The sequence below is a fragment of the Bufo gargarizans genome, chromosome 5 (assembly GCF_014858855.1).
Source record: "Bufo gargarizans isolate SCDJY-AF-19 chromosome 5, ASM1485885v1, whole genome shotgun sequence".
Classification (NCBI taxonomy): Eukaryota; Metazoa; Chordata; class Amphibia; order Anura; family Bufonidae; genus Bufo; species Bufo gargarizans.
The window spans coordinates 442,113,950-442,141,271 of record NC_058084.1 but is presented as its reverse complement, the minus strand read 5'-3'; the positions used below and the strand labels follow the sequence as shown (position 1 = coordinate 442,141,271).

The 27,322-nt window shown below is 42.5% G+C and overlaps 2 protein-coding genes across 3 annotated transcripts; both read right to left on the bottom strand.

Annotated features, from left to right (window-relative positions):
- Positions 1–1,833: 1,833 nt before the first annotated feature.
- Positions 1,834–9,416, bottom strand: BMI1 (BMI1 proto-oncogene, polycomb ring finger). Of its 2 annotated transcripts, none has more exons than XM_044292934.1 (10): positions 8,951–9,416; positions 5,276–5,413; positions 5,021–5,117; positions 4,832–4,887; positions 4,699–4,749; positions 4,408–4,516; positions 4,278–4,323; positions 4,021–4,122; positions 3,786–3,866; positions 1,834–3,695 (listed from the first exon to the last, which is right to left on the bottom strand). In XM_044292934.1, exons 2-10 carry the CDS (start codon positions 5,385–5,387, stop codon positions 3,363–3,365), a joined length of 987 nt encoding a protein of 328 aa, XP_044148869.1. In that variant the 5' UTR covers positions 5,388–5,413; positions 8,951–9,416; the 3' UTR covers positions 1,834–3,362. The 2 variants fall into 2 exon arrangements, with proteins under 2 accessions (XP_044148869.1, XP_044148871.1); XM_044292936.1 differs by having other exon boundaries at positions 4,021–4,119.
- A 4,384-nt stretch (positions 9,417–13,800) lies between these two features.
- COMMD3 (COMM domain containing 3) lies at positions 13,801–26,489 on the bottom strand. Its single transcript, XM_044292937.1, has 8 exons — positions 26,290–26,489; positions 15,696–15,807; positions 15,535–15,598; positions 15,394–15,428; positions 15,226–15,286; positions 15,085–15,141; positions 14,941–15,000; positions 13,801–14,150 (listed from the first exon to the last, which is right to left on the bottom strand). Exons 1-8 carry the CDS (start codon positions 26,426–26,428, stop codon positions 14,091–14,093), a joined length of 588 nt encoding a protein of 195 aa, XP_044148872.1. The 5' UTR covers positions 26,429–26,489; the 3' UTR covers positions 13,801–14,090.
- Positions 26,490–27,322: the final 833 nt, after the last annotated feature.

Below are 27,322 nucleotides of genomic sequence, written 5' to 3'. Positions count from 1 at the left end.
TACGGTGCGCAGGCGCAAGATGGCTGCTGCAGACACACAACCTGCACACCAAACCCGTCCGCACACTGCTTTGTGCTGCAAAGTGACGCCCGCTCCACCGTTCCTCCCGTTTACTGCCCCCCCCCCTTCTATCAGTGAAGACGATTCCCTTCTATACACCAATAACTATTGTGTAACCCAAGACCACATCGTTTCCGAATGCTTTTCATGTGCTCACAAAGGAGGGTGACCGTCATAAGATTTACAACCACCAATGTTTATATCACACAAATCCGAGTCACACCTCAAATCTGTATGAAGCCGGGGCGATGCACCCCATGTCGTGATAGTCCCCATGTCCTCTGTTCTGCCAGCTTCAAGGTCTTCCGTTATTAATCTAGGATCTATTGTGTGCGTCGGGAACAATGCATTCATTCCCATTTGCCAGATTCAGATGAGAGCAGCCGGATGGGTCTATAGGTCTGGTGCCTATTCACGGCCGAATATTGATGTGAAATGTTTACTGTGATGGATGCCCCGAGGGTGCTGCGCCATAATGTGCGCATGATAAAAGAACAAACATATACAGTATATCCACAATAGAGGCAACCACCAGCAGCACAGGGCATCCGAGGCTGTGAGAGAACCGTGAGCAGGGAGAGCAGCCCTCAGAGGAAATCCGCTAGTAGTACATGAGGTCTAGCAGCAGCAAGTGCCGAGTATTACAGGCGGAAACAGGAAGCACTTCTGGCTGTAAACATTTCTAGGGATGTCGGATCCACAGGACCCCGTATCCGAGCCCCGGGGACAATATACTCTAGGGTACGGACCACTAAAAGCACCCAAGGGGCCCAATTTATCATCGCTGAAACATTCATAATTTGAGCTATAACAGTCTTCAGTTTCTGTCCCTAGGGCTGTAGTAAGCAGGAGCATGTAGCATATATAACAGATGGGGGACAGGGTGGAAGTGGGGTTGTCTATGGTGCTTCATGTCCGGGTGCTCCCCACACTGCTAACATAAAGTCCATTCAGGGTCAGTCATCCAGATGCAATGCACAGTCCTAATGATCATCCTAAATCTGCAGGTGTCTTAAGCTATAAAAAATATGCATTTCTGTACTTATGTGTGCAATAATGCCGGCACCTAATTCCCAGTAGCCAAAGTTGGTTATGAACCGTGCAAGGATGCAATAGCAGCAGCTCCCCATACCCACAGATACCATACAGTGACACTAAAACTCACGTTACATCAAGACTTGGTGAACTGAGTGTATGTAGGAATCTGGAAGTCTAAAATATGTTCAGATGTCCAAGCTGCTCATATTTATAGCAGTGAACCATAAGGACTTCTGTGTCTGGCCAGTTCTCTGTGCACCTGGCCTGTCTCCGCAGCAGGATAGAGGAGAAACGTTGCATGCTTACATCCATATTCACACTCACGGCATGACACCACCACCACCACTGATGATCAGATATACTGTAGGTGAAATGAGAATCGCAGGTTGTGAACAGACCAAGGCTTGCACGTCATAGTCCTTCTAGTATTTGATAAGTAGACAGATCGATTCGGAGTGTGTGCTGTTATAACCGACTGTCCCGACAGAATCGGCTCACTGGTCGGGATAATTAGACTGGGTAGGAGTCCACAGTAATGCTGGGCACACTCTTGCACTTGTAGCTTCCACCGATCAGATATATTGGGAAAGGGGAGGTGGCCGATTTCAAAATCCTAATGCCATATTTCAGCTGAGGTTTTTTGAAACGACATGTATAGGGAATACCAGTACTTCAACCTTGATACCTGTTCTACGGCATACACATGTACAGAAGTAGAAAATAAAAACAGAGAAGTTGTATGCAAAAGTATTGATTTAATGACTATAAGCAAGACAAAGCAATAGACTTGTGCTTCTTCTGCAGACTTGAGACAATGAAATGATTAACCACTTGGGTTTTTCTTCTGTTCCCCCCGCCCCCCTCCCAGAACAGAGATTAAAACATTTCTAAAGAGTAAAACGTGAACAGACAAAATAAAAGTAATAACGCAGGTGAAAGGGAGGACCATGGGGAAAGGGGCGGTAGCGTCTGCTTTCTTCTTGCCCTTCCACCTTGATGCAACACTTCATATACTGGACAGGTTACCACCGGTGAAAATCACCAGACCTTCTCTCCACCAAAGTTTTCATTAATAAAAGTAATACAAAGAAGAAATGCAGTACCATTATTGCATGGTTTTAGAGGCAGAAATAAATCCTCTACAGGGAGCTGATGGCACCAGGATAACCATATGTAATAGGGGGGATTTTAACAATCATTTCTGAGTGCATGAAAACACAAAATTTCAATTTATAGTATTTATAAATATATCATACAATACTGTCTTCCTGTTATGTCATATATACCAATATGGCATTTTACAACCAGCATAATGCCAACTGATTCTTACAAAAGCGAATCACTTAAACAAGTCAGTAAAATATATGGTTGTACCCGCTTTTTAGACAAAAGGATTTAGGTAAAAAAAAAAAAAATAGGTTTTTTTTCTAAGGTTTTGATCGATTCTGTGCAGGAACAGGTGAACTCTTTGATGCCAGGTGAATGAATACGTAACCCTATTATTCCGGTAGCAAACAGGTACAGTAATGCCAAATGGAGAGCAGAAAATCATGAAAGCTAACGACATTATTCACTATTCACAGTGAAATGGCTACATAAAAAAGGAGTCTATGTATTTTCCTTTTGGTAGGATGATAAAGCACTTAGATTGGAGTAGGTGACAGTGCCCTCTAATAGCCCACAAACACCACTGAAACAAGATAGATTGTGGTTTAATTTGTCCATCCAGAAATGATATATCCAAGGTCACAACAATCTCAATAAACGGGTGCAAGGCAGGAGCCCTCATCACAATACATCCAAAGCCTTTCAGTAATCCTCCGGACATTTAGGCGTTTAATCCAGACTAGTCCAAGCAAGTGCTCCTAGGAGGACAAATCTGACACTTGTCAGGAAGCCATGTATGAATCCCATCAGGTCACAACTCAAGAGAAAAAGGCTTTTCATCATAGGTGTGTAGTTGAAGTTATATCCACATAGGTAAAGGCCCATTATATCCAACAAGCCCCATTTATAGCTTGTATATCTCCAGTAGTCCAATATGAATAAAAACACAGTAGTCCTTTTCTCCATCAACTCTTCAGGTACAAAAAAAAAAAAAAAAAAAAACACTGCCAAGTCCGGCAACTGCCACTTTGAAGTTTTCACTACAAATTAAGCAATTTGGACATAGTCACATGTATTAGCATCTACAAAGCTTGTAATGGCATGAACAGGTTTATAGATCAGGGTGCTTGTCTCTTTTGGTATCATCGGTCCTCTTTTCACCCAGATGAAGTGGCTGCTGTTCCATTCAGTGACATTTTCCTTGCCCTGTTGGCGAAAGGATTATGGTGGTTGCTGTTAGGAATGGAGCTGGTCCCATTCATGGTGGTGGAAATGTGAGGGAAATGTGGGTGTGGGGACTGGACTGGGGTGTTGGGGCTCGGGAAGCAGGAGGAAGTGGAAGCAACCCCAGCTGATGGGCTTCCTGCCTTGTCACTGCCAGAGTCACTTTCTAAATCTCCACTAATGTTATTCACTCTTCCAGTAGGGTGGCCGATTTTCATCCTCTTACAGGTGGGTCTCACTCTGTACTTTAAAGGCAGTGGCCCATTCTGTGGAGAGAGAACAGGGATCAGGACTGTGCACTGGTATTTACAGTCTCACCAAAAAAAAAAAAAAAAAATCATCCTTCAGATGCTTACCCTTCTCCATGTGTATATGTAAGCAATATCCATTAATGTGTAATAGTCTTTTAAGGGTTCCTCTTCATACATGACATCGATCTAAAAGGAATACAATAGGACATGGTCACTTAAGTTCTCTTTTAATGTCTGTGTATTGTAGAACTGAAGACAATGAAAAACCCAAGAAGAAGAATGGGAGGCCAGCTGAGAGTCAGGGTTGTCCTCCTAGATGCATTCATATTATAATGAATACCTGGAAGGTGCAAGGTATGTCCATTTTGCTTCTAAGAAATTTCCTTAGGTGCATTACAGTCATGGCAGCTGGACAGCGAAGGTACCTCTTGTCATTAGCCTGCTAGGAGAAAGTACAGATAGGCATAACCTATAGGTATTACCAGCTGCAGAGTGTTAGCCTCACTCCTTTCTACTAAAGTACTCCAGGAAAACAGGTATAGGGGCTGGTCTTCAGGACTTTAGAAAGACCTGGAGAATTAGGCATGTGGACAATACCTCTTCTCTTGATTTTTCCTTCTCCCGATTTCCTTTCCGGTCCATTCTATAAAGATGACGAGATGAGGATTATGTCAGGCCGTTTATATTAGTGCTTTGGATATTATTTGAACATTTTAGTTGGACTCACCTGTTCTGATCAAAGAACTCAATAGATAAACTGATAATCTCATCGTCTGTTATGATCCTCTTGTCCTCATCGGCCACTTCTCCTCTGTCTTCATTAGAGCCATTTGTCACTAGGGAAGAAAAAACATCCATAGCAGAACAATTGCTTGACTGGTTCAGTGGAAATGAGTGTGTTTGGTAGCAGAAATAATGTATGCTCCAAATATAAATTGAGTCTAGATCAGAAGCATTCAAGAGACTTCATGGATGAACAGAATATGTACAGTGCAGGAAGTCATCGGTGGGTCCTTACCATCTGCAGAAGGATGGTCTGCATAGAAGTCTCTTCTTCTTTTCATTTCATCTGCAAGAGACACCCTCTTATAATCACTGCTGCTTTATGAGTGGATTAATAAAACAAAAATACATCGGTATTTAATACCTACTCTTAAACAGTCCTGGCACCAGCTTGTACACGATATCTTGGAGGGTTTTGTCTGCCCTGGAAAAGAGAAAAACACTGTAAATAGCCGGACAGAGCCCTTCCTCACCATGGCTGGATTATTTACATGATATAGTTCAATGCTAGGTTGACAATGGAACCCCAGACCTCAAATCCAAGTACTATAACCCACCTGATATTCAGCAGAGGTCTGGTCTTGTGCACTTGGACATCACAGATAGGACAATATTTGCTGGTCTCCAGATAACGCACGATGCAGGTTTTACAGACTGCAGATAATGAAATGAAGAAAGTCAAGAGCAAGTCTATGAAAGTGACCTGTGCACATTCAGCGATATTTACCGCTATTTGGTACCGAAAATACAAGCGGCATCTTAGTACACTCTGCCAGTATTATAGATATATATTGCACATGGCAGTAACTTACAAGAATGGAGGCACTCAATGATAGTTGTGGCATCTATGAAGTATCCACCACAGAGGACACACATCAGATGGGGGTTGAGCTCGGTGATTTTGATCCTGGTCGTCCGATGCATGGTGACAGTAGAAGAGGACTTTCTCTCTAAAAGAAACAGTCAATAAGTCACAGATGGCAAATAAAGCCATGTACACATCTATGCAGTAGTGTCCCCAAACCTCTTGCCGATGTTATGAACATTGGCTGTGCTAATGAGAAAGACATGTTCTGTATATGAAGGAGTACAGACTCACAAAAGCATATGATGGGCATTATAAAGTAAAAAATTATAAAATCGTGAACTAAACCGGTGCTCACTCTTATGTCCATAGGTGCAAAACCGAACAAACCAGTTGGCTTGTCTCAGCTGGACTAAGATGAGGAACTCCCGGTCTCATATACCCACAATGTAATACAAGAGTGGCAGGAGAAGATGGGGCACCCCAAAATAACATGGGCTTATATGAAGGGTGAAGGAAGCAGGGGTCTGTAGCTGCCAACCAGGAAGACAGACTGGTTTTATTGATGAAAGAAGCACATTGCCGTGCGCTGGTGCCCAGGCTGCAATCCTCCCGTTACTATAGCAACATACACTTACACTTGGCATCCTGCCACCGTCGGGAGATGGGGAGGAAACCCAGCAGTGGTTACAGGAGGTGCTGGGGGAGGCATTAACCTGAGCGGCTATGGGCACCAATTAACCCCTTTGCTCAACGAATGGTGGGCATGCATATACAGGGTGCCAACTGGTAATGGTAACCCCGAGGAAATAATAGATCCACGTGTGCAACCAACTAGTTTATGGTACTAGATGCAAGAACCAGCTGGTTATCGATGGAAGGAATCAATTATAGACAAGTATTGTTTCTTAAGACATTAGCTAGGGACTTAATCATTAAGGGTAAAGCGACTGTGGTTTGACAATCGGTACATATAGGAAGGAAAGAATATGCAGATGTCCAGGGGAAAGAGACTGGTAAAGGGGGGAGAGGGGTCGCCACCCGATGGTTTCCAACAGCAAGCAGGGCTTCCCCTTCTAGGAATATAGGGAGAATCTAGAAAAACAAATACTGTGCCGCGATCTCAAGTGCAAGAGGCGGGGGAGGTGAACACAAGAGTGGAAGGAGGAGGAAAGAGAGCTGGACAGGAGGAAAAGAGAGAGAGCAGAGAAACTGAGAGGCACCCGGCGCTGTACAGGGAAGAGACAAAGAGCCGAGAGGGAGGGAAGGAAGGCGAGAAATGACACCGAGACCCGGGTCACACACCAGCCTGCACATAGCCGGGGCTGCGGGAAAATGGGGGGTCCCCATACAAAACCCACCACCACCAAGGGAACTGCCAATCTCAGCCTTGTTTATAACCATTCAGAAATGTGCGCCTTTTTATATATGGCAATGATAAATGGCTATAAACTAATAACCCAAACCATCTAAAATCACCCAAAAATGGTTATCGTCCTTGCACATTTGAAACAATGGCCATCTACTGCAAATCACATGGAATGGGTGAGTGAAAGAGCAAATCTGCCTCTAATCGAACGTATTGATAGCGACACAATCGTCAGGAGTCGGGCTGCATTCATTTATAGCGCGAGGGGGGGTAGAGAGCCTCCATAATTCTGTAATAAAACTTCGTAGACTCTTATAGAATACAGAGTCTGGTTTGTAAATTCAGCAAGTGACTGGGGAGAAGAAGTCCGACACGTATTAAAGGGACACTAACCTTGGGAGTGCTATACAAAGTCCGGCAGAACTCCCGCCGGCCCCGCACCTTTATGACAGGCAGACAGTTCTCCCCAAGTCACCTGAGCAATCAGTGATATCCAAGCACATGCTGCTGTCACACACTCAGTGCCATGGCTGAAGGGCTTTTTATTTCTCAGCCTGATGATGAAGTGCCACAGACTTCTGACAAACAACCTTCCCATGGAAATGAAGTAGGAAGGTATGATTTCAATTTTCGGCCGGGCTCAATTATCAACGGGTCAAACCTTTGCAGGTATTTGTTAAAAAAAAATCCCGATGCCTGGTCCCCAATGTCAGATCTTATTATGCACACTTGGAAGATCAATGAAGAAAGGTATATGATATCGCAACGGGTCATATGTGTGAATGAGGACCGGTGAATTCAATAAAAGTCAGCAGCCTTCACCAATGTATTCAGTGGGGGGCATCTAATTTTAGTGTCTTCTGCAGAGAGGTGACAGCATGCTAGTAAAGCAATACAACTTCTTCACCAACACCACCACTATCAGATGCAAAAATCGTTCGGTATCTCACCTCATTCACGATCTGCTAATTTATCTCCAGGCTTTTATCAGAGGTAACTCTACAGGTTAGAAACGTTCCCATTTTAACAAAGGGACTAGTGTGTTGATCTGATCATCTAAATGCACGCACTAATAAACAGGTTTTTTTTGGGGACACTGCTGTTTATCTCACACTGACATCTCCATTAGGTGTCATGTCCAGCTTCTAAATGCTGAACCCACAAGGTGGTCAGGCATGTACACATCAATGACAGCCTGAGACCCACATTCTGCATGTTACAGTAATGAATGTTGCTAGAGGCCTGTTTATGGTCAACAGAAGAAGTGCTTGGTAGAAGCAGTTGAAGAACAAAACCACACACACAAAAGGGTTAAAGTGCAGAAAGTTGTGTAGTCGGTATCCTTGGTACACACCGCCAGTACAGTTACTGCCACCAGTACTATCTGAAACCATTCCTCTAAAGTCCACATGGCCATTTCCAATGGTAGAAAAGTTCTAGAATTTATAAAAGAGCCCAGCAGCAGCCGACAAATATTCCTGGTACAATGCAAATACTGTATTATGTAGTGTCATCAATACTGCCGTCTTGGCAGAGCTCGGGGTCTTCTGTCACAGGGTGGGCAACATGAAATCAAGACACAAAGTGAAATGTTTGTACTTTTGAGTTTCTACTTGAACCCAAATTCTTTGAGTCCCGCGGGTTTTCTAAACCATTGTGGTAATAACCCAGGGAAGGCCAGCATAGCTCCCCTGCCAATAGTGATTTACTATCACCAGCTCAAGGCTTGACACCAAGCAGGGCATCTCCATATCATCTCCACCAACATGCCAATATACACACAATACACATATGCACACAGTAGAGATGAGTGTTAGACCATGCTGCCAACTGCAACCTGTTCCCACAAATAGAAGATCCACAATTTTGCACGCTTGTCCTCCTCCTTATACCCAGGCCATGCCAGCTGTGGACATCTCCAGATGAGAACATTGTGAGGGTACAGAACCTCCAAGGGTGGCAGGGTGAAAGGTATGACACGGATTGTAAGGGGTGGGAGGAGAAGGGGCATGTCTATATACAGGGGTTAGGAGAGAAAACACCACGACTCAGATTGGGCAGCACATGAGCAATCAGAAGATGGCACCTCTGCTCTCACGTGTTCCCCTCTGCCCACCCCTCAAATACCCCCTGCTCCCCCCCTACTACCTGTATAAACCCCCTTTACCGAATTCCAACATTCACACCCCACCCCCATCACTCCCCCTCCTCTTTATTTACGTACAACCAGACAAACACCCACTCTCCCCCCGCCACCACCACAGATACCAACCCCCCACCACGGAGGGCGCCCAGGGCGCACCGTGCACTTACCGTGAGCTTCTCTTTGGGGTGGCTACTGTTGCTGGGGGGTCCGGGGACAATGCGGTGTCCGGGGGGGCGCTCAGCGGATGAGCAGCAGCCCAGGGGCGGCCATCTTGAGCTGATCTGCAGACGCTGTCAGTGCAGGGACTGCGTTCATCCCCCCCTTTCTCCAGCCAAAGCCAAACCGAGAGTGGGAGGTCCCCCGATACCTCGCCGGCTTCCTGTGCTTTGCAGCCGTGCAAGCGCTGCCGCCGGATCCGGGCAGATTACTCCATGTTCAGCGCTTTGTCCTGTCCGCCTGCTCCTGTGCGCAGTGCTCCCGCTCCTCGTCCTGCACTGCCTGGCCCTGCAACTCTTCTTCTCCCGCAGCACAGAGCCCCGATCCCCGCACTCTCTGGCTCCCTCAGTGCCAGGACACTCCGCTCGCTGGAGCCTCACACTGCAAACTGACACCGTCCCCAAAATGGCTCAGAGTCCGCCCGCCCCGCAACGTCACGTGGTCTCATTCCTTAAGGGCGGCCTGGGAATTAGAGTACACACTGTGCACACTCACATCGTCTACACGCTCACTACTGCTGTGTGTGCACTCCTGTCTGCGGGTTCAGCTCCTGTACACACCTACACATCACAACAGCAAAGACGTGTGCCAGGCTGCAATTATTTTCATTTCGCATTCCTGATCAGCTAAAGAATCTTTCTATGGATCTATCTATTATCTATCTATCTATCTATCTATCTAATATCTATCTATCTATCTCATATCAATCTGTCTATCTATCTATTTATTATCTATCTATCTATCTATCTATCTATCTATCTATCTCATATCAATCTGTCTATCTATTTATTATCTATCTATCTATCATCTATCTATCTCATTATCTATTATCTATCTATCTATCTATCTCATTATCTATCTATCTCATATCTGTCTGTCTATCTATTTATCTATCTATCTAATCTATCTCATATCAATCTGTCTATCTATCTATCTATCTATCTATCTATCTATCTATCTATCTCATATCTGTCTGTCTATCTATCTATTTATCTATCTATCTCATATCTATCTGTCTAGGCAGCTAGCTATTATTTGTCTATCTATCATATATAGTTTAATGTATCTAATGTCTGTGTTACTGTACAGACAAGTTACCGCCATGAATGCTCACTAAGAAACAGCAGTGTACGCGGGATTGGGCACAGTCCATGCTCCAGAGAGGATCAGTGACGATTTATCTATATATCTCCCAGGAATTCATCTGGATTTGACGAGAAATGTTCAGTTGAGAAATGTTCAGTTAATTAATTCTTTAAAAATGCAAAAAAAATCTATAGATTTTCGTGCCAAAGACAATGTCACAGAACCGAAGTTACAAGAAATGAATGAAGTCGATCTAGATGTAGACAAAGAACAGTGCCGTGTTCAGCCGTCGCTGTCGTGATAGACTGCTCAGTGCACACGTATGGTTATAGTCACGACATGCAGTGTTCAGCATAGCGCTCTATATGTAATAAAGGAAGCTCTAGGTATATACCGTCGGAGGTATACGTCTAGTGACGTCTTTAGCAGGGGGGTATATTAGCAGCATAACCAGTTGAGTCCAGCGATATGTCGAGACCAGGGGTAGATCCACGGGCGACGATATCACCAGCGATTATTCCATACATAAGGGTTGCAATCACTACTGGATTTACCTATATGACAGCAGTGCAAATCGCTAGAAGACAAAGTAGACATATACACAGAAAGTGCGGGGTACTTACTGGTGGATATATACCTACAGTGTACAGCCTGGTAGGTAGGTACCAGGGAGGTGAGTACTGTATGTAACCAGTGGGCAGATAGAATTTTACTTTGGTAACCAAATAAGTAACGACAATACCCACCGTCTAGTAACCGGGAGTATAGGTATAGTTACATGTAGAATAATAGAGGTGGACGGTACGTGCAGTGTATTACTATATATGACTACAGTGTATGTAACCTCCGTACACCACTGTATACAGGGAGAAGAGACAGCTGTACAGTGACCACAGGGTCCTGACTGACTAGAGGGGTGTACCTGAAGTGTACTGACCAGATGTGTGGAGGTGTAGTCCCCCTCTACTAGACAAGTGTATATGGATATACAGAGATCATCCATGTATACATACACACAGTGCACTAACCACTCCAATATACCGCCAGTGTGCTGGCTGTATACCAGGGATAGCCAGAGTGTAATAAGCAGACGCGGATTACTGTATATAGAGGAGGGGGCAAAGGCATAAACCGTGTAGTAACCAGGACGGGATACAGCTATACCTGTATACAAAGAGGGCAACTAGATAACTGCAGGGAGCTGACTAGATAGATTAACCACTGCTAGAACAGACTAGATAGATTAACCACTACTAGAAGTAACTAGATAGATTAACCACTACTAGAAGTAACTAGATAGATTAGCCACTGCTAGAAGTAACTAGATACATTAACCACTGCTAGAAGTAACTAGATACATTAACCACTGCTAGAACTGACTAGATAGATTAACCACTGCTAGAAGTAACTAGATACATTAACCACTGCTAGAACTGACTAGATAGATTAACCACTGCTAGAAGTAACTAGATAGATTAGCCACTGCTAGAAGTAACTAGATAGATTAACCACTGCTAGAACTGACTAGATAGATTAACCACTGCTAGAAGTAACTAGATAGATTAGCCACTGCTAGAAGTAACTAGATAGATTAACCACTGCTAGAACTGACTAGATAGATTAACCACTGCTAGAACAGACTAGATAGATTAACCACTGCTAGAACAGACTAGATAGATTAACCACTGCTAGAAGTAACTAGATAGATTAGCCACTGCTAGAACTGACTAGATAGATTAACCACTGCTAGAACTGACTAGATAGATTAACCACTGCTAGAACAGACTAGATAGATTAACCACTACTAGAAGTAACTAGATAGATTAACCACTACTAGAACTAACTAGATAGATTAACCACTGCTAGAACGTAACTAGATAGATTAGCCACTGCTAGTCACTAAAGCTATCGTGACTGATCATCCAAAGTGAGAGGAGCAGGTATAAACCGCACAGCTAGTCTAAATGTAACCATAGACTTACAGCAGGAGAGTCGTTCATTTATAGAGCTGCGTGACTTGTTGCAGTTGTCGCGATATCACCGGAAAGCAATTTTGTCCCACAGACATGTCAGAACGAGATGATGTGACATTTGAGGACAGCTGTGAATATGTATGCGGCGATGAGCAGAGTCGTGTACTGTATATGTACAGCGATGAGCACCTCCGTGTATATGTACAGCGATGAGCACCTCCGTGTATATGTGTACAGCGATGAGCACAGCCGTGTATATGTGTACGGCGATGAGCACTGCCGTGTATATGTGTACGGCGATGAGCACTGCCGTGTATATGTGTACAGCCATGTGCACTGCAGTGTATATATGTACAGCGATGGGCACTGCAGTGTATATATGTACAGCGATGAGCACAGCCGTGTATATGTGTACAGCGATGAGCACTGCCGTGTATATGTGTACAGCCATGTGCACTGCAGTGTATATGTGTACAGCGATGAGCACTGCAGTGTATATGTGTACAGCGATGAGCACTGCCGTGTATATATGTACAGCGATGAGCACAGCCGTGTATATGTATACAGCGATAAGCACAGCCGTGTATATGTGTACAGCGATGAGCACTGCCGTGTATATGTGTACAGCCATGTGCACTGCAGTGTATATGTGTACAGCGATGGGCACTGCAGTGTATATGTGTACAGCGTTTCTGTATTATACGGAGATAATGGTTTTAGTATGTAAAGAAGATATATACCATGTTCTGTAGGGATGGAAGAGAGCAGTGTACAGAGAGCTGTGTGCCTATGTCCAGAGGATACAGATCTATCGTGACCATTTAGTGGTTTCTTTATTTATCTTTATATAGGGGTGATAGACAGACTGTTGTGTACAAACAGCCGAATGTATATTTTTGACAAATCCATCAGTCATCTCTGCAGCCCCTTTCTAAATGTTCACCTAGTTATCTGATTCTGTGACAGCACAGAGGATTTATGCACCAGCAGCGAGGACATTCTTCTACTGGATCCCAGATCTGTAAGCACACAGTGCTGGGATCTCACGCCCCTTCTGCCTGCGGTAGTCGCTGGTGGTCTGTGACCCCCCGGAGAAGGCGCCGCCCGTTCCGGGCACAGGGCAGGATTGTGTACCCGGCAGTGGGGGAGCAGTGCGGCTACAGAGCTCCTCTCACTGGAAGCTGCACTGTTACAGAGATTTCTGACTTTACTCCATCGTCTCATAGTTGTAGGAATCATCGTATTTTACATTTCAGGACAGAACTTAGCTTTAATGGTTACATCTCTGTACTAATAATAATCCTATTGCAAGTTCATATTTTCATTTTGCGTTCATCCCATAGTATAGTATGAGACTAATACATCAGTGTATTCCTGGATATTATTATTTTTAAGTATGAATCCTGCATATTTACTGCTCGAATATGGTATGGGTTTGTGTTGAATTGTAGTATATTCAGTGTTCCCCTCATTGCATTATTTCCCTATACAGTACTCTTCAAGTGAGGCTGTGCTGGCAACATTTTATCAGGAAGAAAATGTAACAAAAACACAAACGATACATATATATATTACCATGGAGTTTCTAGTCTCTTTATAGTGCTCTGCATAAGGACTTGCACAATTACCCTATCTCCCACATGGATCTGAAGAACACCACCAGAGGTTTGGTAGCTGATTTATATGGCACCATTGATACACTAACAACTGGACACACGACATATAAATTAACCACACAAATCTGCTTTCATCATAATATTTATTTCGTGCTGACAAGTGACATACAAAATATGGGCACGGTAAATGCATTCGGGGAGGGGGTTGGGTTGGCCAGGTCCTGAGAGCTCGTGGTGCCGGAAACTGTCATTGGCAAAATAATAGTAGGCAGTAGATATGTAATTAGTATTAAAGATGTTAAATCTGAAAAAAGTCCATGCAGTAAGTCATGAAATCGCACTGTAACATCGTGGAATCAAAAAATTTCTCTGGGTAAACATAATGATTTCTTCTGTGGACACAGGGAATTGTGTTGTCACATCTGGGATGTCCTTTCCAAAGCTTTAGCTGCGTCTTTAAGTTTCCCCACTAAATCCTACAAAAACAGTAAAACATGGCGTTATATACAGAGACTAACTGTGTCTGTCTGTATATATATATATATATATATATATATTTATTGTCACTGGCAACACACATTTGTCTGCTACCATGGCTGGGGCATGCAGGGCAGTGCTGGGGTTTGTAAAACAAGCACAGGAGCCGACTCCAAAGAGAGAAGTATTATCTGTCTATGTTATATCTATCGATCTCATATACACCTCTCTCTATCTCACTATCTTTTTATATTTATATATCCTTATGGTTAGAGGATCTACTCCTGGCTTTGGCTGAAGAATGAAGTGGGTTTCTTCGCACTATGGAATGATACGTTCCCACAATGTCGCAGCTGACTCTTAGGAACAATCATACAGATAATGAATGATACATATTATGTAGGAAACCAAGGTTATATAATAATAAAATAATAAACTCATAATATGAAAAGCCCAAAGAGAGAGTTACAGAAAACGATGTAGTCCAGCCACATTGGCATTATATAAAGACAGGTAATGTAATCAAAGACAGAGATATGTTCTCTCATCTGTAGACAGGCTGCTGTACATTGCTTGATAAAGACATCGCCTTCCTGGACAAACTGCATACCTTGGTATTTAAGGGATCTCATCAAGCGCATTGAAGTATAAAACCCACCAAATATAGAAATATATTACGATTATATAACTACAGTTATCAATTATTTTTATTTTAGTTAGGGTGGGTGCTACTGAATGTATTATCACAATTATCTTACTGGAAATATACATAAAGAAATTCAGATATACCTGTAGTTGCTCCATTGAGCAATTAAAACTAATGTCCTGGGCCTGGCTTGTATCCGGGGACTACAAAGCAAAGAACTGGGTTTAAGAAATAAAGTGAGAACCAGCTATAATATAAAACCAATGTAAGATTCGATATATGTTTACCTCTAAATTGAATTTCACCAAGTAGGAAGGTCTGTAGGTTTTGTACAATTGATTGGTCTGTAGAAGAAAACAATTAGCTATAGATATATGTATATATTATAGTATATATGTAGTGTGCGTGTGTCCACATAATACAGTCACCTTTATTTCATAGGCAAGACGCCAGGACACATCTGATACATGTGGAGGGGCTCTGCCTATGCTGGGTAAGCAAATATTCACTGGTTAAAATCGTACATGTGAAAAGTAAAGCTTATATATAAAGCTAACCGATCCCTAAAGCTTGTTCTGTACATAGAAACCACTCACTTTTCTAGAAGAATTTCCAGAGTCTCTCTGTGTTTCTGGAATATAGCAGAGACGGATTAAAACCATTACACTAGATATATAGAAAACAGACCAAAAATACTTAGAACATAAAGAATTAACACAAAAGCCCAATATGTGAACCTGGTATTCTGTCCAGAAATGCTCCGTCCTCTCTCTATCGAATCTGCAGTCCTCCAGGAATGTGCTGTGGGAAGAGGAGCAATGAGAGGACACCCAGAATGAAATCACCTTCTGTACCCTCCAGATTTCGGTAGGTGCAGGCTATAGATAAGGGCAGGTACCTGAGAGCCGCTCTGTCTACATTGTTCCTTACTGCTTCAAGTATACAGGTAGTGGCTGCAGCCTGACACGATTTTATGTGACACGGGGGGATGTGCTGAAACACTGTGTCATCTAGATCAACAGAAACATACAGTGATTACTGAGGTCACAGGATCAGCATTAGATAGGAGATAGATATATATGGGATAGATAGACAGATTAGGAAGGTTACATGGCCACTGAACGATCATAAAATCACAATAAATAAACGGATCTATCATAAATGGTTGATTTAATCCTAATAAACAAACTAAAACCTAAAGGGGACAAGGGATCCCGGTGCAGGGTCAGTTGCATACAGTTGTGCTCTCACTAGAGATGTGATGATAAGTTATCTGGTGCTGGCAAATGAGCAGTTTCCTCCAGTGTCAGCGCTAATGAGAGGCCATTTACTGCAAGGCCAGCATACACAGGAGGGAGAATTCCCGGCTCTGCCTGCAGCCCCACAACTATTCTATCTCTCCCCCCACCAGATCTCAAGTCAAAACCAGGACCCCCAACAGCAGGCTGCATGTAAATGCCACACGTCTATGCTTATTACTATTCATAAACTGTCTATGTATTTATATACAATAAAAAAAAAAGATTTGTAAACACACACAACCCCCCCCCCCCCCCACAACATATGGGGTCATTTATCAAACTGGTGTACAGTAGAACTGGTTTACTTGCCCATAGCAACCAGATTCCACCTTTCATTTTCCAAAGGAGCTGCCAAAAATTATATCTAATTGGTTGCTATAAGTAACTAAGCCAGTTCTAATAACCCCAATAATGTCCACTGTACATTAACTGGCAGTGATATTTCCTAGCTAATACCATTGTGTGACTGTACAGCTTCAGCAAACAAAACCATATAACGTTATGACCACCCTGTATAGTATTGATCAGGTGACTGAACAGGAACGTTCTGTCCATTTCCACCGGAGCAGACAGGCCTGCCACACAATGTCCATCTGACCAGACTAGGCTCACCTACATTTCTATAGGCAGTATTCGCCCCAGATATAACACACACATGCACATTCTCTTTAACATGAGACGTGGTCTATGTATATCATACATCATGAGTGTGGTGATAAATGTGTTATGTAGGACAGTCCTCACTAGCTATAACTAACCAAAACAGCCATAGTGTGGGCACAAATGGGTTCCAGCATGTTGTTATATTCAGGAACCAAACAAGAGAAGCGGGCATCTCAGTACACAAGACAGGGCCAGGGAAGAAAGGAAGATACACAAGGTGGGGGCAGCCAAGAAACCCAGAAGCACAACTAATTACATGTAAGAAAGCTATCAGGACAGCACAAAACCCCAACCTATACATAGGGAACTAACTTAGGTAGCTGGAGACGAGACAAACTATAAAACAGCAAATATATTAGTGACATACACTTCAGTAAATGATGATGATGATCCTAAGAATAATAGGCTACAACTTTGAAATAAACCCCATTGGGACACTATACATTGGTTGATATGGCTTTAGATACATCAGAGTTAGATTTGAAACAGATAAATACCATACAGATAGATGATATATACGATATACATACATATATATATATATTAGATAGAGAAGAGATAGATGTATGAGATAGATAATATATGTGATACAGATAGATATACATATATATATATATATATATATATATATATATATACACACACACATATGAGAGGTATTAGATAGATATGATATAGATAATTAAATAGATATATATGATGAGAGATTATATATATATATATATATATATATATATATATAGATGTGATATAGATCGATATGATATATATATATATATACACACACACACATACATAAATATGATGTAGATATACATAGATAAATATGAGAGGTATGATATAGATAGATTGCCCTCATGATTGTGGTTCACAGCCATATGAATTAAATGATAAAGCTGTAAAGGTTGCTTTTCACTCTATGGAAACCCCATGACCATTTGCTCTTAATCATGTCTATTATTTAGGTTTGTCTTTCTTCTATAGGATTCATTATATAATAAGTTTCTGTATAAAAAAAATGAGAAAAATCTAAGCCCAATAAAACTGTGAAGGTGGATGGGCTGGGGTTTTCCTTATTCTATGCACAGTACTCAGTAATGGTTTATATGAAGTGGGAATAACATTAGCATTCTCATTGCAGTAAAATGGACCAGTTTCCTTTAATGTACATCTCTTTAAATACTGGCATATGTTTCATGTGCAAAAACTTGGAACCTTTCAGAATGTATATTTGCTTGTGCAATGTATAATTCTTTCCAGGCCAGATTTTTCACTGCCTTAGGGCTCATTCACACAACTGTATGGCCTTTTCAGGGTTTTGCGGGCCGTTTTTAACAGATCCATTTTTCTTTCATTTTTTTTTTGGTTTCAGTAGTGTTTCCAATTCCATTCCATTTTTTCCGTATGGCATATACAGTATACAGTAATTACATAGAAAAAATTGGGCTGGGCATCAAATTTTCAATAGATGGTTCCTCAAAAACTGAACGGATACGGAAGACATACGGAGTACATTCCGTAGGTGTTCCATTTTTTTTGCGGACCCATTGACTTGAATGGAGCCATGGAACGTGATTTGCGGGCAATAATAGGACATGTTCTATTTTTGAACGAAGCGGAAGAACGGAAACGGAATGCATACGGAGTACATTCCGTTTTAACCATTGAAATTAATGGTTCTGTATGCCGAACTAAAAAAACGGCCCGTAAACGGAACGCAAAACAGTCATGGGAACGGGCCCTTAGGCTACATTCACACGAATGTTTGTTGTTTGTTTCCGTGTCCGTTCCGTTTGGATGCAGACCTATTAATTTCAATGGGTCCGCAAAAAATGTCCGTTCCATAGCCCTGCAAAAAAAGTAGAACATGTCCTATTCTTGTCCATTTTAGGCATTGTTACAATGGATCCGCGGATGCGGAACCGTAAATTGTAGACTGGAAAACACATATGGTCGTGTGCATGTAGCCTTACCAAGCACAATATGCCCTTAAAACGACATTTAAAAATGAATTTCAGTCTGTAACCTCGTGCACATAAATGGTAAACTTTATTAGTTAACTGGGATTAGATTATCATCAAGGTAAATTGTAATGCACAATGGCCACTCTCAGATACAAAGTAACTCAAAGAATGAGAAGTCAGAGAGATCGTCAGAAATCCAATAACTGACAAATATAGAAATAAAGTTCCAGCTCATAGCCACATCACAAGGCATCATTAATTATTGCCTGTTGTCTCCAAACACAATAACCCAGCAAACAAAAATGAAACAGTTAAAAACGTATTTTTATTATGTTTATTTAATTGATTGTTTTAGTAAGATATTAATCATTATGGTTAATGGGCTCACTGATATGTAACAGTTTCTCAAGCCCCTGTTCCAGTAATGATAGTAAGGTCTTGGTGTATTGCAGCAGATAATCCCAGACATGGTGAAGTTATTACAGCAGCTACTTTCTCTTTAGTTTTCTAGTAATTATTATAAACAACATTATTTTACTTTACAAAGTAGACACCCAGCCCCCAGTTCCAGAATTTATAGTAGGATTCACCATAAAGAGCAAGGGTTTTTCATTTTTAAAATGATAGGACAAAACTGTCCAAAGGTCCAGTAAATCTTTAAGTTTTGGAGAAAGAAAGTACATTATTAGGGTAGATTCACACACAGCAAATGTGTTGCACTTATTTCTGCAACTTTCCCTTGCACCTGAATGAGGTTTGCAGAAATCCATGCAGTGCAGTCAGATGAATTGAGGTGATTTTCAGTATAATCTAATGCTGCATTCAGATGTGACTGAAAATCCAGCGAAAAAATCTGCAGGGGTTTCTGGTTTGTTTCCGCACAAAAATGCAACAAAACATGTATGTATTACATGCAGTTTTTGCCTGTGGAAAAGCCAGCTCCATTGCAAAGGGTGAAATCCGTTGTATAAATTGACATGTTGCGGATTTCAAATATGCTATGCTGCACCTTTTCTGCTGCCTATTTTTATTTAAATTGTTTTACAAAACGTGTGGATGATAATTTAAAAATTCCCATCCACTTTGCTTGTGTCGTACAAAGCTGCTCGAAAGCAGCACATCTGGAAAGGCAATTCGCGGCTAATCCGTCACTTGTGACCCTGGCCTTAAGCTACCTGCACACAGGTGCAGATTTAGAAATAGAAAATTCAGATTTCTGCGTGTTTTTTGTTGTCGTTCTTATGCAGTTTTGCCACTTCAAAGGGTGAAATCTGCACAAAAATATAAATAGCACAAACAGTTGACATATTCTGGATTTCAATATCTGCACAGAAGTTTAAATTTCCACTCCGAAGAAAAAAAGCAAGCTATACATAAGATTTGTCTACTCTCATACACTTTGCTGGTTCTATATATATATATATATATATATATATAAAATTTAAAAAATCAAAGCTAGTGCAAGGTAAAAGTGTAACAGTTGTCCATAGCAACCAGTCAAATTCCAAATCTAACTACCAAGTCCAATTCTATACTGACTTCCACTTACCTCCTACTGCTGCTGTTCTGATGCTGTCCAAGCCCCTGCTGCCCTTTACTTCTGGCTCTCGTTTCCACATGCAGGACATGCCTCAAAATGTCCTCTCAGCATCTCTTGTTGGTGGACAGGCCGGAAGTGGACAGCAGCGGGAAACTGGGTAGTGTCAGAAAAGCAGTGGCAGGGGAAATTGGTAGAGTATCTCTTCTCTTATGCCTTGCTGAAACATGCCTTTAAAACGTTGTCCCTTCTGCTAGAAATAAACATATAAAAACATTGACCCATCCAATATGTATTAACACCTTAGGCTACTTTCACACTCACGTTTGGTGCGGATTCGTCATGGATCTGCACAAACGCATCCGTTCAGATAATACAACCGCATGCATCTGTTCAGAAGGATCCATTTGTATTATCTTTAACATAGCCAAAATGGATCCGTATTGAACACCATTGAAAGTCAATGGGGGACGGATCCGTTTTCTACTGTGCCATATTGTGTCAGTGAAAACTGATCCGTCCCCATTGACTTACATTGTGTGTCAGGACAGATCCGTTTGGCTCAGTTTTGTCAGCGGACACCAAAACGCTGCAAGTGGAATGGAGACGGAACGGAGGCAAACTGATGAATTCTGAGCGGATCCTTTTCCATTCAGAATGCATTAGGGCAAAACTGATCCGTTTTGGACCGCTTGTGAGAGCCCTGAACGGAAAGTAGCCTTAATAACTAGTATGAACACCAGTCTTAGTACATCTGCTCCGACAGGTCAACAAATCACAACATGGCTTTCATTTTTCAACAGAAGAATATAAAATAAAAACTGTGCTATAGAGAGCAAAGACAGTTTTCAAAGTTCTCCCCAATACCCAGACCCTTGATGCAGTTAATTTACTTCTTAGACTCCCCATTCAGCATTGTCTGATACCTTTTTCTTTCTAGTAATTAAAGGGACACTACCAATCAATGTCCCCCCCCCCCCCCCGCATATTAAGTCTGTGAATAGCGTATGTTGTTGTTTTTTTAAATAAAATTGTTGGATGGTTTTTTAGATATAATTTTTTTTAAGTCACTCCATGTATTCAACTTCCTGTCCTGGCTTTTTAACTTCCTCCTTGTTTGGACAGCCTCCGCTTGTTTGACTTTCTCAGTCAGGCCATCACTGCAACCAGAGAGAGAGAAGGGGAATCAGTGACTCAACTAGGGTCCCTTCACAATATCAGGTGATCCGGTTCAGTTTCCTGGTGTGAAGCAGAAAATGCTGGCACTGAGCTCAAGCCAGTTTTTCTGTCCAGGGCCATCAGTAAAGATGCTGGATCTGTGCACTGACATGCAGTATATATCAGTTGTGTCCTGTTCCTGGCCTAAAGTAGCTGGCCGGACACAACTAATATATGTGAAGCGAGCCTTAGAGCTTCATACATTACACTGATAAGTGCCATGCTCTTTTGTGGGCATCTTTAGCTAGGCTTGTTAAAAGTACAATAGAGCTGTCGTACTGTCATCCAAAGTCTACAATTTACTATTATATTAACAGATAACAAGTCTTCTTACAATAGCACTAAATCTCTATGTAGGAGATTTATCTCCTTGTGCTGATTGCTACAGAAGGACAATATTTTGTATTTAATATTCAATGGTATAGTACTGCCGAAAGGAAAAAGAGCCCCAAAATGTTCTATGAATATTGTATTTAAAACAATACCTTTAAAGACCATGGTGGGGGGGGGGCATTATGAAGCCTTACACTCCAGAATTTAGGCTTTGAAAGAACACACAGGGCTGTGTCCTTGTATTTACAAAAATATGCTTCTTTTTGTGATCTTACACCATGTTCATGGTTAGCTATGTTAATGAGGTGTAGGTCAGAATTAAAAAGTCACACAAATGTCAGTGTCACTCCAGCAGGTGGGGATAACAAAAACTCTACACGTATTTAAAAATGTGGCAAACATGTGAGATTTGATAAATTTGACACAAAAAAATGACAATGCAAAATGGACTTAAAAAATTTCCCTTAAGATAAATTCCCATGTTTGTGTATCAGTGACCACATGTAATAGCTGTGGTCATTGGAAGTAACTGATAGAGAATTTCTTAAATTCCTGGTTGGCTCATGTTGGTGCTGATCCATTATTATTGTATGATGTCGAATATACGGCGCAGATTCCCAAGGGCTGATGATAGTGCTGCTCCAATGTCAGCTTAGGCTTCCGCAGCAGCCTTGTAGCAGACAATGGGGTATCCACAGAATGGTATTTCAATATATACTGTAACATACATTGGATCTAATGCTACACGATTTTTCCTTTTATAGTTTATTATATTCTAAGTTTTTATTTTATTTCAGTGGTTTCACATGGATGGTTATGTTTACACATGGCAAATTCAAATTGCAAAAATTTCTTCAAAGGAAATCTGTTCCCTATATATGAAGGTGGTCTCTAAAAATCAGTCACACATCCTGCAGAAATCACCTCATTCCAGATGCATGGAACAAAGAAACTCAGTAGCAGAAATTTCCGAAAAATCCGCTATGTGTGAACATACTCTTACCTGCTCTATTTGCAAAATTAAAAAAAATATGCAATGATAATATATTTGTCTCAATAAGAGCCTATTCTGGTTTCGCCTACACCCAGCAACTCTGTTGCATGACAGCTCTGAACCTTCCTCTACTGCACAAAAAGAGGTCATAAAGCATTAAAAGCCGGCCCCTAAAATTTAATACAATGGCGGGATATTTTGTCTGGCCTCTAAAAGGGTCACGGGAGGAAAGTTCTAGTGGAGAACAGCATGTAACGACACTTTTGGGCACTATGGTATGCAGAAAAAAAGCATACTGCGTCCTTTCAAAGTGAATCACTGGTAGACATATGCAACTTTACAGGCATATAATTACAGAGTGGGTACTGTTTCTTATAGAAGGGACAGTGGTATGGGGACTCATTTTCAGGCAATGCTGCATGAGAAAAAAAATATGCAAATTAACTGGTAGAAGCATAATTTTCACACGGTCAGTATTTGGTCAGTATTTTGCATCAGTTTTTCTATTAGGGTACGGCCACCCAGTCAGGTTTCTCTCTGCAGTTTTTGAAGCCAAAATCAGTAGGGATCATAAAAGGAGAGAAAGTCTACAGGACAAATGCTACTTCTACTCTTTTTTGAATTCACAACTGGTTTTGGCTTCCAAAACTGCCTCAGAAACCTGACCGCGTGGCCGTACCCTTAGGGCTCATTTACACGAACGTGTGTTGCCCATTGCCTTATTGCGGACCGCATTTGCGGATCTGCAATACACGGGCACTGTTCCGTGTGCATTTCGCATCACGGATGTGGACCCATTCACTTCAATGGGTTCGCAAATCCAGAGATGGGGAACGGTGCGGAATGGAAGCACGGAACGGAACACTACGGAGTGCTTCCTGGGGTTCCATTCCTCCGCACTGCAAAAACTTGCTCTATCTTTTTGCAGAACGGACAGATCGCAGACCCATTCAAGTGAAAGGATCCGCGATCCACATGCGGCTGGCCCACGGCTGGTGCACGTGCATTGCGGACTGCAGATGGCGGTCCACAGCACGGGCTGCACGCGGTCGTGTGAACAAGCCATTATACTTTTTCTGTGTAGATTCCTCTTATGGTTTTGGCTTACAAATACAGGTGCAAAATACTGGCTAAATACTGACTGTGTGAAAGTGGCCTGAAAGGGAATAGCCCTGAGGGCAGCATATACTGGTGACAAATATCCTGAATGCCGAGTTGCTCTGTGGAACTGACCCAGACGATTTCCTAAAACCTGTATTGGACAGTCCCAGCATGACACAGAGCACACGCCAGGAAGGCCTCATATTCACGAGCTCCCGTCTCTGATTAACATCTTTCTTACTAAGGCCAGTTTCAGACTGGTGTTCACTCCATGTGGGAGCATGAATTCCCATATGAACTCTGCTCCTTTGACCAGACCGCACAGCATTCTAAGGATTTGTAATGCTGTGTGTCTCTGCCCGAACTGGACTCTAATGATTTATAATGGCATTATGTCAGTACAAATCATTACAGATGACGTCGGGCAGAGACACACAGCATTATAAATCATAATGCCATACAGTCTGGTCAAAGGAGCAGAGTTCACTATGGGAATTTATGCTCCGAAACGGAGGGTGTTTCATGCAGTGAACCTGGTTGTCTGAAACTGGCCTTAGGAAGGAAGTCAGAGGCAGGGAGAGCTGGGAGCTCATGAATATGGGGACTCCATAGAGCAGGGATCGGCAACCTCCAGCACTTCAGCTGCTCTAAAACTACAACTCCCAGAATCCTCTATTCACTTTTATGGGAGTTACAAGAACAGTGGAGTAACTGTGCATGCTGGGAGTTGTAGCTTCACAGCAGATGGAGTGCCCAAGGTTGCTGATTCCTGTCCTAGAGCTTGCTCTGTACTGAGCAGACTCCAGCGCTCAGCTTGTGATGGAGCCATTCAATACAGATTTTAGCAAAATGACACTTCCAGTAAGTGACCAAGTGATTTGCTTATGGTATCTGTCACAAAACTGGTGATAGGCACCCTTTAAAGGGAACCTGTCACATTGAACATGTTGAATGAGCTGCAGGCAGCATGTTATAGAGCAGGGGGAGCTGAGCAGACTGATATATAGTTTTATGGGAAAAGATACAGTATTAGGCTACATGCACACGACCGCAAATTGCGGATCCGCAAAAAACAAATGGATGCCATCCGTTTTTTTGCGGATCCATTGTAACAATGCCTAAAACAGACAAGAATAGGACATGTTCTATTTTTTTTGCAGGGCTATGGAACGGACATACTGATGCTGATAGGACACGGTGCGTACTTTTTGTGGACCCATTGAGATTAATTTTTTGCATTTAAATTCCTGCTCATTTTGTGCTTTGGAGTCCAGGAGGCGGTCCTATCAGTGATCGACAGACTTTCCTTTCTGTCTATACAGAGAGCTGTCAATCACTGATAGGACCGCCTCCTGGACTCCAAAGCCCCAAATGAGCAGGAATTTAAATGCAAAAAATTACATTAAATTTACAATGTTCACTAAACCTTTTCCCATAAAACTATATATCAATCTGCTCAGCTCCTCCTGCTCTATAACATGCTGACGGGTTCCCTTTAAATATATATCAGGATTCTTCAAACATTCCCATCAGATGTAATGCCCTGTGTGAATAGATCCTGATAACACCCTGTACACGCAAAGGCCTCATCCACTGAATAAGGCACATCCTGGATTTTATACAGAATATGTAGTAATATTTATATCACTTTTTATACATTGTTTTAATTTCTCACTATTTTCAAGATCTCTTGTGAGTGAATGGGAGTCTCATTAATCACACCCAGAGGCTGAAAACTCCTTAAGAGAGGTAAAAGTGGACTACATATGTATCCAGCATCTGGACTTCAGCCTGATACACCAGTGTTAGGTCCTTACAGCTTGTCACACTCCGGATGGGGACAATGATGAGGCTGGGAATTATGGGGTGTGAGCCCAAACTGCCATACACCCTTGATATCAGCCACTGATAGGAAGGTGCAGGAACCTGTGGTCACCTTGTGATCACCCATCGCTTGTCATTCACAATCGTTACTTTGTATCTAGTGACCGCGGGCAGCAGCCAATCAGCATCAGCCTCTATTTATAATCCGCATTCTAAGTGGTCGCTAGGGGCAACGGGGTTACTTTCTCTCGGACAGTTACAATCCAGGAGGTCTATAGAGTGACCCCAGCTTCTGCCCTGTGATCCCCTCCATTCTACTCCTAGGCGGTGTGTCCCTCCAGCTGCTACTAGGCCGGCCTGTCACCCAGCACCCCCTCCCTCCTCGGGCGTCTGCCAGGGAAATGCCGCCCAGCACCAAGAAGACCAAGAACAAAAGCTTGCAGTAAGGCGAGCGGCAGACTGCGGCTGCCCGGTGCCAGGCTCTGCCCGTACCGCTCACAGCGGGCACAAAGGCGGCGGAGGCAGCAGGCGGGGTCCCTGCCCCCACTCTCCCTTACCTAAGGCAGGATGTGCGGCCTGGTCCGGGCTCAGGCTCTGGAAGGCCGCCCGGAGGACAGCACCGAAAGCTTTAAGGCTAAACTGGGCCGGATCCGCTAAACGATGCAATCCCCTCAGCGAGTCTTCCGACAGCTCCATTGTGATCGAGCGACCTTCCACCCCGCACCACGTGACCAGACCAGCTGACAGCGGCTCACAGCCTGCTTGTAGTCACAGGGTTATTGTGCTACCATCTGGGAAGGAGCCCTGCCACTACAACTCTCATCATCGGCACCTCCTGAGAGTTGTGGATTAGCAGAAGTTGGAGAGCCACAGGTTGCAGAGCCCTGCTGTGCATAGTAGGGGGAGAATGATCAAAATGAGAGCAAGGTGGCTTCTGTTCTTTTAAATGCATTTAGATTATGGATTCCGCTAGGTCCGTGGTAGCGGAATCCATAACAGAATTCTTCGATAACCCGAACCTTGTACGCCGAGCTTGAAACCACAAGTTCACTCAACACTAAGGGCTTATGCACACAACTGTGTGTATTTTGCTGTCCGCAAAAAATGGATGAAGTCCTTGTGCATTCCGTATTTTGCGGAATGGTACAGCTGGCCCTTAATAGAAGAGGTCATGTTCTATATTTTTGCGGAACGGACATGCAGAAATGGAATGCACACTAAGTAACTTCTGTTTTTTTTTTTTTGCGGATCCCTTGAAATGAATGGTTCCACATATGGTCCGTAAAAAAAAACTAAAACTGAATGGACACGGAAAGAAAATACATTTGTGTGCATGAGCCCTAATCCTGACTCTTTAGACCTTATTCAGTGATGACTTCTATGACAAGATGGTCAGAGTTTCATTTGCGAGGATGTCCATGAGGGATCAGTGTTTGGTTTTTGTGTCCGTTTTTTTTTCTCCGTGTGTCATTCCGTATTTCACAGACGCTGATAGTCTGAAAATTAATTTCTAGAGCATCTCCTTCCAATGATCAGTGAAAATCATGGACCAAACAAGTATTCCACAAACAACCCATAAAATGTGCTTGA